The 15,948-nt window shown below is 41.9% G+C and overlaps 1 protein-coding gene across 1 annotated transcript in view; it reads right to left on the bottom strand.

Annotated features, from left to right (window-relative positions):
• NTF3 (neurotrophin 3) overlaps window positions 1-12,371 on the bottom strand; it is a 184,916-nt gene extending 172,545 nt beyond the window's left edge. The window contains exon 1 of the mRNA XM_082255022.1: window positions 12,257-12,371. Within this exon, the coding sequence (XP_082111148.1) occupies window positions 12,257-12,265 (9 nt within the window). The 5' untranslated portion in view covers window positions 12,266-12,371. The remainder of the gene's footprint in view (window positions 1-12,256) is intronic.
• Window positions 12,372-15,948: the final 3,577 nt, after the last annotated feature.

Here is a 15,948-nt window from a genome sequence, read left to right on the forward strand (position 1 = left end):
TAGTGTGCTACTAGATTAGTTAAGGCAAATTTATATTAAGACTCATGGTTAACTCACTGAGACAGGTCTCTGCTAAACTGCCCCCTCCCTTGGATCTGAATGTTTAGAGAAACTTCTAGAAGCTAATGGGCTGGGGCCAGGAGGGCTGATCTGCATACTTCAGGGAACTTGGCCAATCCCTAGGCAGAAGCCCTTGCAGGGTGGGTGGGTAAGCCTTTAAATATGGTGAAGCCATGCCAACAGGGGAGTCGGGTGGAAGATAGAGTGCTGAGGAGGCTGTCAGTGGCCTAGGAGGGGTTCCCTAGTTCTAGGGGGGCTGAGAGCCTCTAGGCCGTAAGTGTCACGTATCCAAGAGACTGGGTGTTTCTAGCAAGAAGAGCAGTCTAGGATATTTTTCTGTACATTGAAAAGAAGTTGTCTTCATATGTTGTTCTTCAAGTCAAGTTGGACATCCCGTAATCCCTATAACCTATCCAAGTTGTTTCCCCCAATAAAACAACAAAAACAAGCCCATGGACTGATTTCTGATGTCTGGTTGCAAGTTGGAAGTTCATGTTGCCTGTGCGGGAATAGGGGAGCCAGTTACCAGCAGCCCTTGTGGGTTAGAGCTACATAACCATTCCCTACTTGATAAAAAAATAATAAAAATAAAATAGTTGGCTTTAGACATACTTGAAATTTGCACACAGTTTGCTGATGAAAATAGTATCATTAATAGTAACCAGCATGGATTTATGAAGGACCGTTCTTGCCAGACCAACCTGTTAACATTTTCTGATAAAGTTGTTATGCTTACCCCTAACACAGATGGCCAGACACTATAGCTAGCTTCTGTTTTCTTCACCTATAGCAGCCCCCTTTCCCATAAGGCAAGCAAGCCTACTGGTATTTGGTTGCCTCCAGGTCTTATACACAATACTATAGTGCCTGGCCACCACCCCGGGGCAGGCGCAAACTGAGCAAAGCAAACAGGTACTTACAGTTTGCAGAAAGGCAGAGTGGTTCAATGACAGTCCAGGCACAAGGCAGACACCGTTTAGAGTAGTCAGGGTCCAATCCATAATCAAGAGACAGGCAGGGTTCAGAGAATAGTGGATATCCGATCCAAGGTCACAAACAGGGGAATCACAACCATGAGACTGCAAGCTTGGCTGGCTTAAATCAGGTTTGGTCTCCACCCAGAGACTAGCTGCATCAATCACGTCGCAGGTGGACTGACAAAGATGGAGAATACATCATAGCCAAAACCAGGATGCTGGAACCAGCAGCTATGAAGGAGCAGGAGCGCTACATGCTCCTGACAGAAGTGAGCTGTGATCTGGAAATAGCAAGGCCTGTGGATGTAGTGTATCTGGATTTTGCCAAAGTGTTTGACACAGTATCCCATAAATGCTTAATTTACCAATTGAGGTATCTTGGCATTGACGATAGTATATATACCTGGATAGAAAACTGGTTACAGCAGTGCATCCAAAAGGGTCATGATAAATAGCGTATCTTCTGAATGGTTTGGAGTTGTACGTGGGGTACTCCAAGGCTCTGTCCTGGGACCAATTATGTTTAACTTGTTCATAAACAACATACAGAGGTCGGTATAAATACATCAATCTCAGTTTTTGCTGACAATGCAAAGCTAAGCAGGTTACTAACCTCAAAACTTTACAAGAAGATTTCGATAAAAAAGAGTGATGGGCAACAAGGCAAATGAGGTTCAATATAGGAAAATTTAAAGTAATGCATTTGGGGCTAAAAATGCTAATGCAAGTTACATGCTAGGGGGAGAATCGCTGAGGGATCCAGGATAGAAAAGGATATGGGGGTCCTAGTAGATGACAGACTCAACAATAGCATGCAGTGCCAAGCTGCAGTGAGCTACACCAGCAGACAATTAGCATGCATCAAAAAGGATATCTACTCAAGAGATAAAACTATATTTCTACTGCTTTATAAAACTCTGGTTCGGTCACATCTTCAGTATGCCGTCCAGTTCTGATCACCAGTCCTCAGGAAGGATGTTCTGGAACTGGAGAGAGTCCACAGAAGGAGAACAAAGCTAATAGGGGATAGGGGGGCATTTGGTTTGCAGTTATGAGGAACAGCTACGCAAATTAAACCTATTTTCCTTGGAGAAGAGACGTTTGAGAGGAGACATGGTGGCAAAATACAAATACTGCACATGGTGATTCTAGCATAGGGAGAAAATTATTCAGTCTTAGGTGGCTTAAGAAGATACGTGGCAGCTCAATGAAGCTGAATAAGAAGTGGTTTAACCACTTAAGGACTGCCCGCCGCAGATTTACTGCGGCAGGCAGCCCCTCCTGCGCGAACAGACATAGCTGTACGTCGGACGGGCGCCTGCAGCTAGGGGGCAAGCGCGCGCTGCCGGCGTCGCGCTCCCGCCCCCCCTCAGCCGGGTACCCGCGATCGTTCCCTGCTGAGAGAGATGAATGGTCAGCTGTTGTAAACACAGTTGACCGTCCTTCTCTCTGGAATGATCACAGAACGCCTGTGATCCTTCTATATAGGATCACAGGTCTCTGTGATCATTTCAAAAGCACAACCCCCATACAGATAGAAACACGCACCTAGGCTCACATTTAACCCCTTGATCACCCACTGTGGTAACCCCCTTTCCTGCCAGTGTCATTATTACAGTAACAGTGCATATTTTTAATGTAATGTCACTGGTCCCCCCAAAAGTGTTAAAAATGTCAATTAGGGGTCTGATCTGTTTGCCGCAATGTCGTATTCCCACTAAAAATTGCAGATCGCTGCCATTACTAGTGGAAAAAAAAAAAAAACAATAAAAATGACATAAATCTTTCCCGTAGTTAGTAGACGCAATAACTTTTGCACAAACCAATCACAATACACTTATTGCGATTTTTTTTACCAAAAATATGTAGCAGAAAACAAATTGACCTAAAATGTTAAAAAAATTTGGATTTTTATTTTATTTTTTTTTGGGAATGTTATATAGCAGAATGTAAATTATTATTATTTTTTTTTCAGAATTGTCGCTATTTTTTTGTTTATAGCGCAAAAAATAAAAATCACACAGGTGATAAAATACCACCAAAAGAAAGCTCTATTTATGGGGAAAAAAGGACAGCATCGCACGACCACGCAATTGTCCGTTAAAATAACGCAGTGCCAAATCGCAAAATATGGCCTGGTCATTAACCACTTACCGCATACTGACGTACCCGTACGTCAGCAGACTTTGCGGGGTTATACCGGGATGATGCCTCTAGCTAGAGGCATCATCCCGGTACCGTGGTTTGAAGCCGACGGTCGGCTTTTCGTCGGTAACGACCCATGCGGGAGCCGCTCGATCGTTACCCGGGTGAGCAGGAGGGGACGTCCCCCCCCCCTCCCGCCGCCTTCCGTGGCTTTGCTCGGGGCTCCCGTCCCACCGGGAGCCCCGAGCACCCAGCCGGCACGTCCGCCGGCTGGATGGAGTCCCGATGAATGCCGGAAATGGCATTGATCGGGTCTCCGATGACGTAACCCGGAGGCGGCGTCCATGACGTCACTTCCGGGTTACTGTGCTGCAAAAGGCAGCAAATTTAAAAAACGGCTATATGCAAAAACGCCGTTTTCGGCGTTTTGCATACATGGAAGTGTAGTGGAGGGGTCTAGGGACCCTCGATCCCTCCATAAAGTGTACCTGTCACTACATATTGGTGTCACAAGGGATGTTTACATTGCTTGTGACAGCAATAAAAGTGATCATGGGGCAAATCCTTCCAGTCCAGAAGTGGTTAACCTTAGACCTTAGTTCTTTACGGTTAGAGTGGTAAGGATGTGGAAATCCCTTCCACAATCAGTGATGTCAGCAGGGACTGTCAATAATTTGAAAAATATTTTAGATGGACATCTTCACAAACACAATATACAGGGATATGGGAACTGGTAAAGACATAATACATATGCACACCTACACAGATTGAACTGGGTGGACTGGTGTCTATATACAACCTTACCAATTATGTAACTATGCAAGAGAATGCAGTGACTCCTCCCCCTCTCGACATTTAAGGTGTCACACAGTAAAACAATACTGTAGTATCCAGTACAATAGACTATGACTGCAAGTCTTTGTTAGAACTAAGCATTTTCTGGCTGATGTTACTGCAATGTGCATACTAGATCTGCACTACTATCGTTGGTCTACTCAGCATGATACAGCGGAGGGAACCTTAACCAGGGAAACATTTCACCTCTCCCCAAAAAGCAATCGGAGCTTACCCAATTCTGCTGTATGCAAAGTATGTCATTCCAAAAGTGTCCATGTTGCTGCACATGATGAACCAGGTTGTAGAAAAAATACTCTGGAATCATTGGTCAGTGGGAATAAAGATACCCCTGGCAATGATGGTCTTTGAGTAGGGAAAAAATGCTCCAACAGCGGCGGTTAAAAGAAGTAAAAAAATTGCCCAATGTCAAAGATCATTGGGAGAAAAAAAATTATCCAGTGTCATTTGGTGGAAAAAAATGTAACAGTGTTCATGGTCAGCTAGTGGAAGAAAATCTCCAGTGTCTGTGAGAGAATGATATGCTGTGGCATTGGTGATCAGTGAGAGGAAGAAATTCTCCAGTGCCAGTAGTCAGTGGGGGGGAAAAAGGTTCTCCAGTGCTAGTGGGAAAAAGTAACCCAACGTCAGTGGTTAGAGGGAGGAAAAAGTCCCCCATAGTTAGTCGGGTGAAAAAAGTTCAACAGTGTCCATGGTCAGTTAGAGGAAAAAATTGCCAACTATCTGTGGGAGAAAGATTTGGTCCAGTGTTGGTGGTCACTGAGAGGTAAAAAAAAAAAAACCCTGAGTTGGTGGACATTGGCGGGGGGCGGGGGCGGGGGGGTGGTGCTTGGGGAATTCCCCATTGTCAGTAGTCAGTGTGAAGCAATGCCCCATTGTCGGTGGTCATTGTGAAGCAATACCCAATTGTTGGTGGCCAGTGTGAAGCAATGCCCCATTGTCGGTAGTCATTGTGAAGCAATACCTATTTGTTGGTGGCCAGTGTGAAGCAATGCCTCATTGTTGGTGGTCATTGTGAAGCAATACTCATTTGTTGGTGGCCAGTGTGAAGCAATGCCCCATTGTCGGTGGTCATTGTGAAGCAATACCCATTTGTTGGTGGCCAGTGTGAAGCAATGCCCCATTGTTGGTGGTCATTGTGAAGCAATACCCATTTGTTGGTGGCCAGTGTGAAGCAATGCCCCATTGTCGGTAGTCATTGTGAAGCAATACCTATTTGTTGGTGGCCAGTGTGAAGCAATGCCTCATTGTTGGTGGTCATTGTGAAGCAATACTCATTTGTTGGTGGCCAGTGTGAAGCAATGCCCCATTGTCGGTGGTCATTGTGAAGCAATACCCATTTGTTGGTGGCCAGTGTGAAGCAATGCCCCATTGTTGGTGGTCATTGTGAAGCAATACCCATTTGTGGGTGGCCAGTGTGAAGCAATACCCCATTGTCAGTGGTCATTGTGAAGCAATACCCATTTGTTGGTGGCCAGTGTGAAGCAATGCCCCATTGTCGGTGGCCAGTGTGAAACATTGCCAGTAGTCAGTGGAAGGAGAAAAATGCCCCTGGGTTGGTGTCAGTAGTAGGAACACATTGTTAGCAAGAAGTGCTAAAGACAAATAGACTGTGCACTTTGCAAAGTGCAATTGCACTCTGCAAGAGCACTTGCTCCAGAGCTTAGTAAATGAGGTTCACTTTGCAGAGAGCACCCAATTGCACGCAGGGAAATTAAAAAAAACAAAAAAAAACAGCATTTTCGCTTACACAGGATTGGATGATGGAAGTCAGCAAAGCTTCTGCTCATTTACTAAGCTCTGGAGCCTTGAGCAGTGCCAGCTGGTATCTGACGCTAAGGTTGCTACGGCTATGACTCATAGCAACCTTAGCGTCAGATACCAGCTGGCACTGCTCGAGGATCCCTTGGATGTGTATCTGGATTGAGTCTCCTGGTGATCGGAGGATCCTTGTTGTGTGCAGGCGGCATTCACTGAGAACTTTGGCTGTCAGCTTACCCTGGATCCAGCCTGGAGCCCTAAGCATGGGAGAGGCACTACAGTTTCACATAGACGCACTTGTTCTCTGAACACAATGTGAGTGTTTAGTGCTACTTTGTTATCTTTTAATTCTAAACAATAAACGGTGTTGCACTAGGAGCCGGTGCGCTCTGTCTTTTCTATTTGTGTTTTTAACAGTAGCTTGTAGTATCCCTTTCATAAACACTTTCTATGTGTCAACACTGCAGTGTACTCACAGCTTGGATTAGCTCTGTGGTCTCTGTAGGTACATGATGCAACATTTAATTTCCGGATCAGTATCCTTCTAATCCCTCCCTGTCTCACACTCCTCTTCCAAACAATTGCATTTTCAGACCTCAGATTTAACTAACCAAAAACCTTTCTATTATTCTAGCCGCATAATGCTAAACTGTGAGTGTACGGTATGTATAAGAAACATGTAAGTCAAATCAACATATTGAATACAGTGGTATAGGAAGTAATTTTAATATACAAAAGCCAGTAACTCATAAAACCAAATTTTATGTTGAACGCCAGGCAAATAAAATCACCAGTGAAGCCGTATTAAACCCAAAAGCAAACATTTATTATATTTCAACCTACCAATTCATAGATCTGATGGCTGCATACATTTTATTTTTAAAAATGTCTTGTTCTATTTTCATCTGGTGATCCAGCCAGTAAGTCTGTTGTTTTTCAAAAGAACACGCTCTTCAGCAGAACATATCAGTTACAAAGATCAGACAAACCATACTACCCTAGCAGGGGTGCTTACAATGATTTTTTTTTTTTTTTTGTTATTATGTATACCCTTTATCCCAAAAGGAACAAATCCGTCTTCTGTAACTGCTTATAAAGTGTTAGCTGGAGTTCAGCTTCAATTTGTTAGTGAATTTGAATCTGCTACCACATGTAACACCTAAGACAATGCGGCTTTTCAAAAGTGCCCCTTGTGCTCCTTCCTCCAGTGGGGGGGCATTCTAATACAGGAGGTGTGTTACTGGCCAGATCACCAGGTGAAAACCTGGGGAAAAAGCTGAAAAAAGGAAACTAATGCAGCCACCACATCTAATGATTGGGGAGCTGCAATATATCACATCTTTGGTTTTGAGTTTAATACCATTTAAAGTGGTTGTAAACCTCAGACATGAAATATAAAAAAAGCATATCCCTCTATAGTGTGTACTTGTCTCAACCCAGAGCACTAAGTGTCATTTCTGTCTTCTATCTCATTTCTCTGCTATCTGCATGAGTCACAGTCCCTTCTGACAAGTTTCTTCTGACACCAAGAGAAAAAAGGTGACAAGGGAGGGCTGTCCAGCACACAGAGATGTATAGTAACTAAGTAGAACTACTTCACTAGGCGATATCTGTACTAAGGCGGTATCTGTACATTCCTAGAGTAGAATGTTTTTCTCCTACTTCCACTTTTACTTCACTACATTTTTTCAATGATTTCAATACTTCTACTCCAATATTTTTTTTTTTGTGCTGCATAGTTACTCGTTACAAATTTAAAAATGGCAGGTTTCATGAAGCTCAAAACATGTGTATTATCAGCGCATACGAAAATAAATGCTACTGTATGTATAAATAAAAGCTGCATTTGAAATAATAAAAAAACAATATAATGTTCAAACTTTTGACTTCTTTCTTTAATAACTACATAACACAGTACTTGTACTTTTACGATCAGTACTTGAGTAGCAATTTTTTTTTCAAAACTACTGGTACTTTTACTTTCAGTACTTGAGTAGCAAAATTTAAAAAAAAAACTACTTGCAATACTTAAGTACAAAAAATGTTGAATTTTTTAGTACTTCTACTCAAGTCACTTTTTGATCGAGCACTTCCACTTCTACTCAAGTCACTTTTTTATTGAGCACTTCCACTTCTACTCAAGTCACTTTTTGATCGAGCACTTGTACTTTTACTCAAGTATGGGTTTCGAGTACTTTATACAAGTGTGCCAGCACACAGCCTATAATTGATAGCCTCAGCCCTGTTCCTGTGTGCTTTGTGAAGGGGGGGGGGGAGTCATCTCTCAGGGCTCTCCTCATTGGGTTCTGCAGTGTTAACTGTCAGCTGCCTCCTCCCCCCTGTTTTCTGACAGCTCAGACCAGATTTTTTCTAAATTTTGGACTTTGAATCGTTTAAGAGAAGAGAAGATGCAGATAAATGGGTACAAATTATGTACGAGTATTTATTTAATCTCTGTGTATAACCTGAGGCCAGCAACGTCACTGGGCATATGTAAGAATTTACAGCCACTTGAAAGTAATTACTTTACAGAAAAAAAAGAAAACATTATACTTTTAAATGCAACAAGTGTACTGGAGTTTGGCAATATTTCAGCTTCTTGCAATGCCCCGTACAGCAGCACTCAGAGAGAGGCAGCAATATGAGCCAATTAGGCTCTGCCACATGCACATGTGTTTCAAGTGAACATGCTGACAGGAGGAAGAAGAATTATGACTTGAAAATTTGCCTTCTGCTCCTCCATTGCCCAGTTGGCAGGTTGGGGATATATTCTTGACCAAGATACTACTGTGGAAGTCACAGTTCTTTGCAGAATTCTCTGAATCACAGGACTGGCCGCAGCAGACCAAAAATATTTTGGCAGACATAACAGTTCCAGTACATGTATTTCAACTATAGGGGGGAGTTACTAGGAAAATGCATACTCCCTGTGAATGACGGGGTCAAACTTAGATTATTAAATGCACATGTTTTCAATGAACAGCGATGCATCAAAATTGATATTAGTGTAAATCAGTGAGCAATAAAACATCACAGAGTTAAAGTGGTATTAAGCCCAAAATCAAAAATGTATTATATTGCAGCTTTCAAATTCTTAGATGTGATGGCTGTATTAGTGTCCTTATTTAGGCTTTCTTTTATCCTTTTCTTTTCACCTGATGATCCAGCCAGTAAGCCTGTTGTTTTTCAACAGAACAAGCTCTCCTGCAAATGTATTGTTAGAGTGTTGAGGCAAACCATTTACGAATGACAGGGGTGCTTACTTTGATCAGTTTTTATTTATTTATATAAAATCTTTATTCCAAAAGGCAAAAAAAACCTGTTACTGTAACTGCTCGTGTAACCACAGTATAAGTTGGAGTTAGTGTATCGAAATCTGCTTGTACATCTAACACTTCCCTCTACCAAGACTGACAATGCTGCTGTCCAAATGTCCCCCCTGTTCTCCTTTAACCAGATTGAAAGCAGTCTAATACAGGAGATGTGTTACTGACCAGGTGAAAACAGAAGGGAAAAAAAGAACAAAACGAATGCAGTTACCACATCTAAGGATGGGTGATTTGCAATATATTACAATTTCGGTTTTGGGTTGCTATGTACAAATGTAATAATCCAACGAGCCATAAATAAATTAATGTGAGGAGGGAAGAAACCAAGATTTGGTAAACTACTGACCCATAGACCGTTATCTCAGGGCGGTCTGGGGGTGCCTAATATATGGCTTTATTACCTGGCAGCTAGATTAGCCCAAACTGCCCAATGGCATGCCTCCCCATCACAGATCCCTTGGCTGCAGTTTGAAGGTATCTCGACTCGCCCATTTTACCTTCCAGGCCTCTTATACCTTACGATAAAGCCCAGAGAGGTTGGTTCTCCGAATAGTATAGTATTCCAAACACTAAATCTATGGTCTTTATACCATCACAAATATAATCTAAGATCCCCTAGACCTCCCTTGTCCTCTTTCATGGGAGATAAGAGATTTGCCCCAGCCTTAACCTTCCCTAATAACTTTCTCTGGTTGGAATCAAATTCTCTAACCACACTTGACGCCCTTTCCCATGAGTCAGTTTTGCTCATTCTCATACCTCCAAACGATAGGCACATTTCTCCATATATTCTGGAGTTGCCAAAGCCTTAAACTGGTTTGGAGGCAGGCAGCCTCTAGGGTTGCTCAAATGACGGGGTCTCTTATCACCTTGACCTTACCAATGTGCCTACTTTTTGCACCATTACCTGAGGTTCCAGCACCAACCCAAAAATTAACCCATACACTTTTTTGGGCTATTTTATGGGCCATTGCCCTTAACTGGTGCTCACCCTGGGACCAGGTGCTCCAAAGAATGGAAACCATAAAACTAATGGAGTGTGTACATCATACCATCTTCAACACCTTACATATCCTTGATCGCAAGTGGGCAAGCTGGACCTCTTGCGGTGGCTGCCTGGGAGACAGATATTGTCCTTAGTATATTTTACTTGGTGACTCATATTACAGTTCCGGCTGACTACTTATTATTTTTCATGGATACTCACAGTTGGTTGTTAGGTTTTTTTTTCTTTAAGAAAAACCCTTCTGGTTTATATTTGGTTTTTCTTTTCTTTTACCTTTTTTTTGTCCCATTTGCAATACCTTGTTACCTAAGAAATACCTGAGATTTGTATAGATACCTTATCTATACTCAGGAGCAGATGGACTCAAGCTACATGCCAACAGCATGGTAATGCTTTGATAACCCAAGACTGAGTTTACACATAATGTGTGAATTGTAGTATATTGGATCAAATGGTATTCAAATGTCTGTACCAACCACATTGTAATTTTTATGTATGGATTGTATGCTGATTGCAGGTTTTCGCTGTATTGCTTTTCATTTCTCAATAAAAGCGTTTGTATTAAAATTGTGCCTAAAAATTACAACTTCAAAAAATGTGCCATGTCTGTTACTAAATACCTCAAACTGTCTACTTTCCAAAAAAGGGGTAATTTGGGAGAAATGTGTCCTAGAATTCTAGAACCTCAAGAAATTAGATAGGTCATCAATACATCAGGATTGATCGATTTTCAAATTTATATGTACCATAGTTTGTCGACTCTATAACTTTCACACAAACCAATTAATATACACTTATTGGGATTTTAATTATCAAAGACACGTAGCCGAATACATTTTGGTCTAAATTTAGGACAACATTTTATTTTATGGGATATCTTTTATAACAGAAGGTAGAAAATATTGTTTTTTTTTTTTTCAAAATTTTTGGTCTTTCTTCATTTATATCGCAAAAAAAAAACCCAGTGGTGATCAAAAGAAAGCTCTATTGGTATACAGTATTGCATGACCGTACAATTGCCAGTTAAAGCAGCGGAGTGCTTGGGACGATGTGTGGGATTTCCCCTTTCGATCCATGGTCTCCTTGAGGGACCACTTAATTCAATTTAAATTGGTACATCGAGCCTATTTTACACCATATAGACTTCACAAAAGGAATTCCACATGCCCCCACCCCCCCCCACCCAGTGCTGGCGTTGTGGCGCGATCCCAGGGGACTTCCCACACATTTTTTTGCCCTGTCATTGCTAAATTCTGGGAGGAAGTAGTGACCTTTTTGAACTCCTTTGTCTCCTCTTCCTTGCAGACTTGGATGCCCGTATGTCTGCTGGGACTGGTGGAACCTTTTCTGCCCACACTGGCGGAGTGTTTGCTGGCAACTATTTCATTATTATACGCTAGGAAGGCCATTGCTCTCAATTGGAAAAAAACCAACCCCCCCAATGCTCTCATTTTGGAAACAATTGATTAATAGCAGCTTGCCACCTTATAAAGACACTTATGCCAACCGGAGATGCCTCCACAAATATGATAGGGTTTGGGCTGGGTGGTTGGCAGAGCCTTCCACAGCTTTGAACATTTTCACAAGCTCCTAGACACTTCATGTACATCACTTCGCTGATGCAGCTCGAGCGGTGCTTCTCTCATGGTAATCGGTTAATTTTGCCTAGCCAGCTTTTGCATTGCAGTTGTCTGTGGTCCATGGTGTGGTGGTAAATAGAGTGAGACATAATGTGTAAGTCATCATTGTTATTCTCTTTTCACCTACCAGATGCAATTTCCTGGTTATCGTGTCCAGAATGTAACTTTTTGAATTCACAATACTGTACTATATGCTCAGTGTTTGCTATGTTGCTGTCTTGTCTAAAACAATAAAAAGATTTTAAAAAAGCAGCGGGGTGCTGAATAGCAAAAAATACCCTGGCCACCAAGGAGGTCAAATCTTCCAGAGCTCAAGTGGTTAATTGTAGCACAATGCAAAGAAATCAATGCATTGCAAAGGTGATGATTGCCAAAAAGATTCCCCTCTTATGCTACAATATGATACAATTGAATTGCCTTTCTGGTATTGTCCACACACAATTAAATACACAAGTAACAGAATCCCATGTTTTTCTTAATTACCTTTTGCATATCAGTTTTAATCCAGGGATCATCCCCTCTGTGGCCGGCCTTCCGATATCAGAGTGCGCATTGGCGTTTATAAGGAATCAGTTCAGTGGTTACCGCGTACCATTCATGAATCTCTGAGTGAGTGTGAAAACTTTCTGGCTCATCTTCCTGCAGACTGATAACCTTGAAATGTCAATGGCACAATGGCCAAGGGAGGGAAATCCCAAAGTTTTTTTTTCGTCATGGCAACAACCTACGTCTTAATTCTATTTATTTCCTTTGGCACTTTTTTCTTTTTTTTTCTTTAATGGGCAGTAATTGTTTTCCATTGTATTTCTGTCTTTCTGATGCAAGAGTCCTGTGTATCCAGGAGACAGAGGCAAGGTGAGACAGGTGTATACCGAGAACACCTGGATAGGATCTCAATGGGCAAAAACCGACACGGGGAAAATATTTCATTCCAGCACTACACTATCATTATGGAAATAAGGAAGAGAAGGTACGTTCATTGATATGTATGATTTGCTTTCACTTTTGTTTGATAATTATAGGATGCAGTGGAGTTTCTGTAGCTGGCTGGAAGATGATTCAAAGAGCAAATTAAAGCGAAACTATACAAGAAAATATACAAGGCACAGATGAATGCAGCTCGATAATCATTAATACATCCCTAAATGTATTATTTTTAACCACTTGCCGACCAACTGCCTGTATATCGTTTTATGGAGCAGTTAGTGGGGGCACGTGCACACGCTGATTAGCTAGAGTGGGAACCAATCAGCGATTGCCGCCGGGCACCCACGACTGCTCCCCATGGAGACAGAACGGCGGTCTGCCGAATTAAACGCGGCAGACCACTGTTCTGTCAGTGATGAACACAGGGCTCCTGTGTGCCTCCTATTTAGGAAGACAGTTCTCTGTGTTCATCCAGTAAGTAAATCCCCCACATAGTTAGAAAGCATTGGCCCACACTGATGAAAAAATTTGATTTTTAAAAAATGTTTAAGTTGAATGTTTTAAAGCAGAAAGTAAAAAAGAAGAGCAGAGTGATTGATAGGAAGATTAGCCCATTATTCTGCTGCTTCTCCTTTTACTGTCCAGTCAGAGGCTAGGGGTGAGAAGGAGATCTCTATGTGAAAGTGAAACATTGACAAATTTAAAGTGGTTGTAAAGTCCCTTGTGTGTTTGTACCTATAGATAAGCCTAAAAAAGACTTACCTATAGGTACTGTAAATATCTCCTAAACTTGCACCGTAGGAGATATTTACTGTATACTGCACCAATGATGTAATTGGTGCATGCGCTCTGAAAAACGGGTGCTCGTGCCGTTCCTTTAGAGCCCTGTGCTGTGTCTGCCCACTCTCGCACGCATACATGGGAGTGACGTCACACGACTCCGGCCAGTAGCACAGCCGGAGTCCGCAGACCAGGAAGGAAGATGGGCGAAGACGGATCTGGCCTCCAGCGAGGACGACGAGGGCTTTGTTTGGAGGTATACTGTACCAGCACATTATGCCTTTACTTTTCAGGTAAGGAAAAAGAAAAAGAAAAGACAGACTACTTCCTCTTTAATGGTGCAGAATGTTTCAGTGAGCTCACGCCAACCAGAAAGTGCATTTTCAGTGCTTAATGGCCTACTTTTATTTAAAACAGAAGAAAAGTACAAACAAAACAGTTGTCTACACATGAGTTTCCACCATTATTCCAAACATGAAAGAAAATGTTATCAAGCCTCCCGGCTGCTTTCCACAGCATCTTCGGTCAGGCTCAAGCAAAACAATGATACTGCTCCTGGCTTTCTCAAATCGCACAGCTTTCTGCTGCACTGGCCCACACACTGGCCTCTGGGCAGGAAAACTCCTGACTCCTGCATGGAGTACGTCTGTCTCCTAGATGATGACCTGAACTATGCCTAGGCCTATGATTATAAAGGCTAAGCACACCTGAACACACAGCCTACCGATCGCCAGCAAGACATGGACACTGAATGAAAGGCTTCCTCCCTCTCAAAGCTGTTTGAAACCTTTGAACTGTGGAACCCAATCCAGAAATGTCAAAACCGGGAGAAAGCTGTAAAACAACCTATTTCCACAAAACACAGCCCTCGATCTGGATCCATGAGAACCTTGCATGCTTTTTACCTTTACTTATACAGTGGCAGGACCTAGCACTGTCACAATACCTTGAAGTGGAACTTCACTCTCTCAATCAACACTGTCTATTTTGAATAAACCAAGTACACCCTATTGTCTGCATGCCTGCGCTAAGGGCAGATAGATTCTATGATAATTACAGTACCTATAGGTAAGCCTTGTTATAGGCTTACCTATAGGTACAAACATTACAGGTGGGTTTAAAACCTCTTTAAGTTAACTGCCCAAGATCACAATATATATATATATATATATATATAATATGGATAGTGGCTTCAAGAAAGGAGGACGGTAGGTTGGAGAGAACCTGGAGTTGCCCTTAACATTGAACCTATATCTCTACTTTCAAGAAAATGGAGGCCATACACTGAACTTCACCTCCTAATAAAACTTTACTGATCCAAAACTAACAAGTTTGGCTACAGATACACTTTGCATTCTTTATGACAGAAAGTTGCCACTTGTGACATAATAACTTGAGAAACATTGCTCTGGATCAAAAAGAGAGGTACCTGGGTGGATTTTGCAGATAAAACATAAGGTATGAAACACATGGTATGTTTTCAAGGTGAGTGGGGTTTGGCAAGGGTAGATGGGGCTTGCCAGGTGACCGATGCTCTAACGACAGAGCATGCTTCATATAATTCTTGTAAATTGTTAAACTGGCCTACAATAAAATTTGACAATTGTCCTTTTATTAAAATGTAATTAAACGTGTTCATCCATTTAAAGGGCTTCTCCCAGAGGCTAACAATGAGATAGCATTCCCTTTAACCTCCTTGTTTATCTCTGCTCTTCCAGCACTGTTAAATATTCCATGTGGCCAAAATATCTAAAAATCTCCTGCAGCATTTATATGCGCTTTAGCCATAATTTTGTTGGCAAGGGAAAATCTTAATCTTTTATCTTTGAAATACCTCCAAAATGTTAATTCAAGATGGAGATTAACTATCCCACACAACCACACCACTTGAATGTCTATTTAAAAGTCCGCTATCCATCATTAGCTTAAAGCTTTAAGCTTCCAGCTTGCTTATGTTGGCATATGATTTCAGTTCCCAAACCTTTCCTCTTTTTTTGCCTTAATATATTTTTCTTCATTTCTTAACTGGCAGCTCCTAGTTAATTGCACATTGGATATCAGAAATTCCAGGATCCTTCATGTGTTTTCCATTCAAGGACTGATAACTTTTGCAAAAGGTTAAAGAAGAACTCCATGGTAGTTAAAGAAATTGCAATATCGGTCATTGGGGTCATTTCAAAGGTTGTGCAAAGAGTAGTGATGTCATGTGCAAAGTTTGATGATGTAAAGATGATGTGCATAACAGCCAATCAACTTTTACTTTATGTAGTCAGCTCAGGCAAAAAGATGATTTCTGATTGGCTGCCATGTTTTCCCTCACTTGAAATATTACCATTGCTAGTTGCATGTAGGCAGGTGCCATGGTTCCTCTATGGTTTACTGAGTCACTGGTGCAGCGCTCGGATTGGATGCTGGCCGCCCATGTGACTCTGGTGGCCCTCTTTGGTGTGGCAGAGTCTAATTAAGGC

The sequence above is a fragment of the Pelophylax lessonae genome, assembly GCF_965119305.1.
Source record: "Pelophylax lessonae genome assembly, chromosome: 4".
In the NCBI taxonomy this organism is placed as follows: Eukaryota; Metazoa; Chordata; class Amphibia; order Anura; family Ranidae; genus Pelophylax; species Pelophylax lessonae.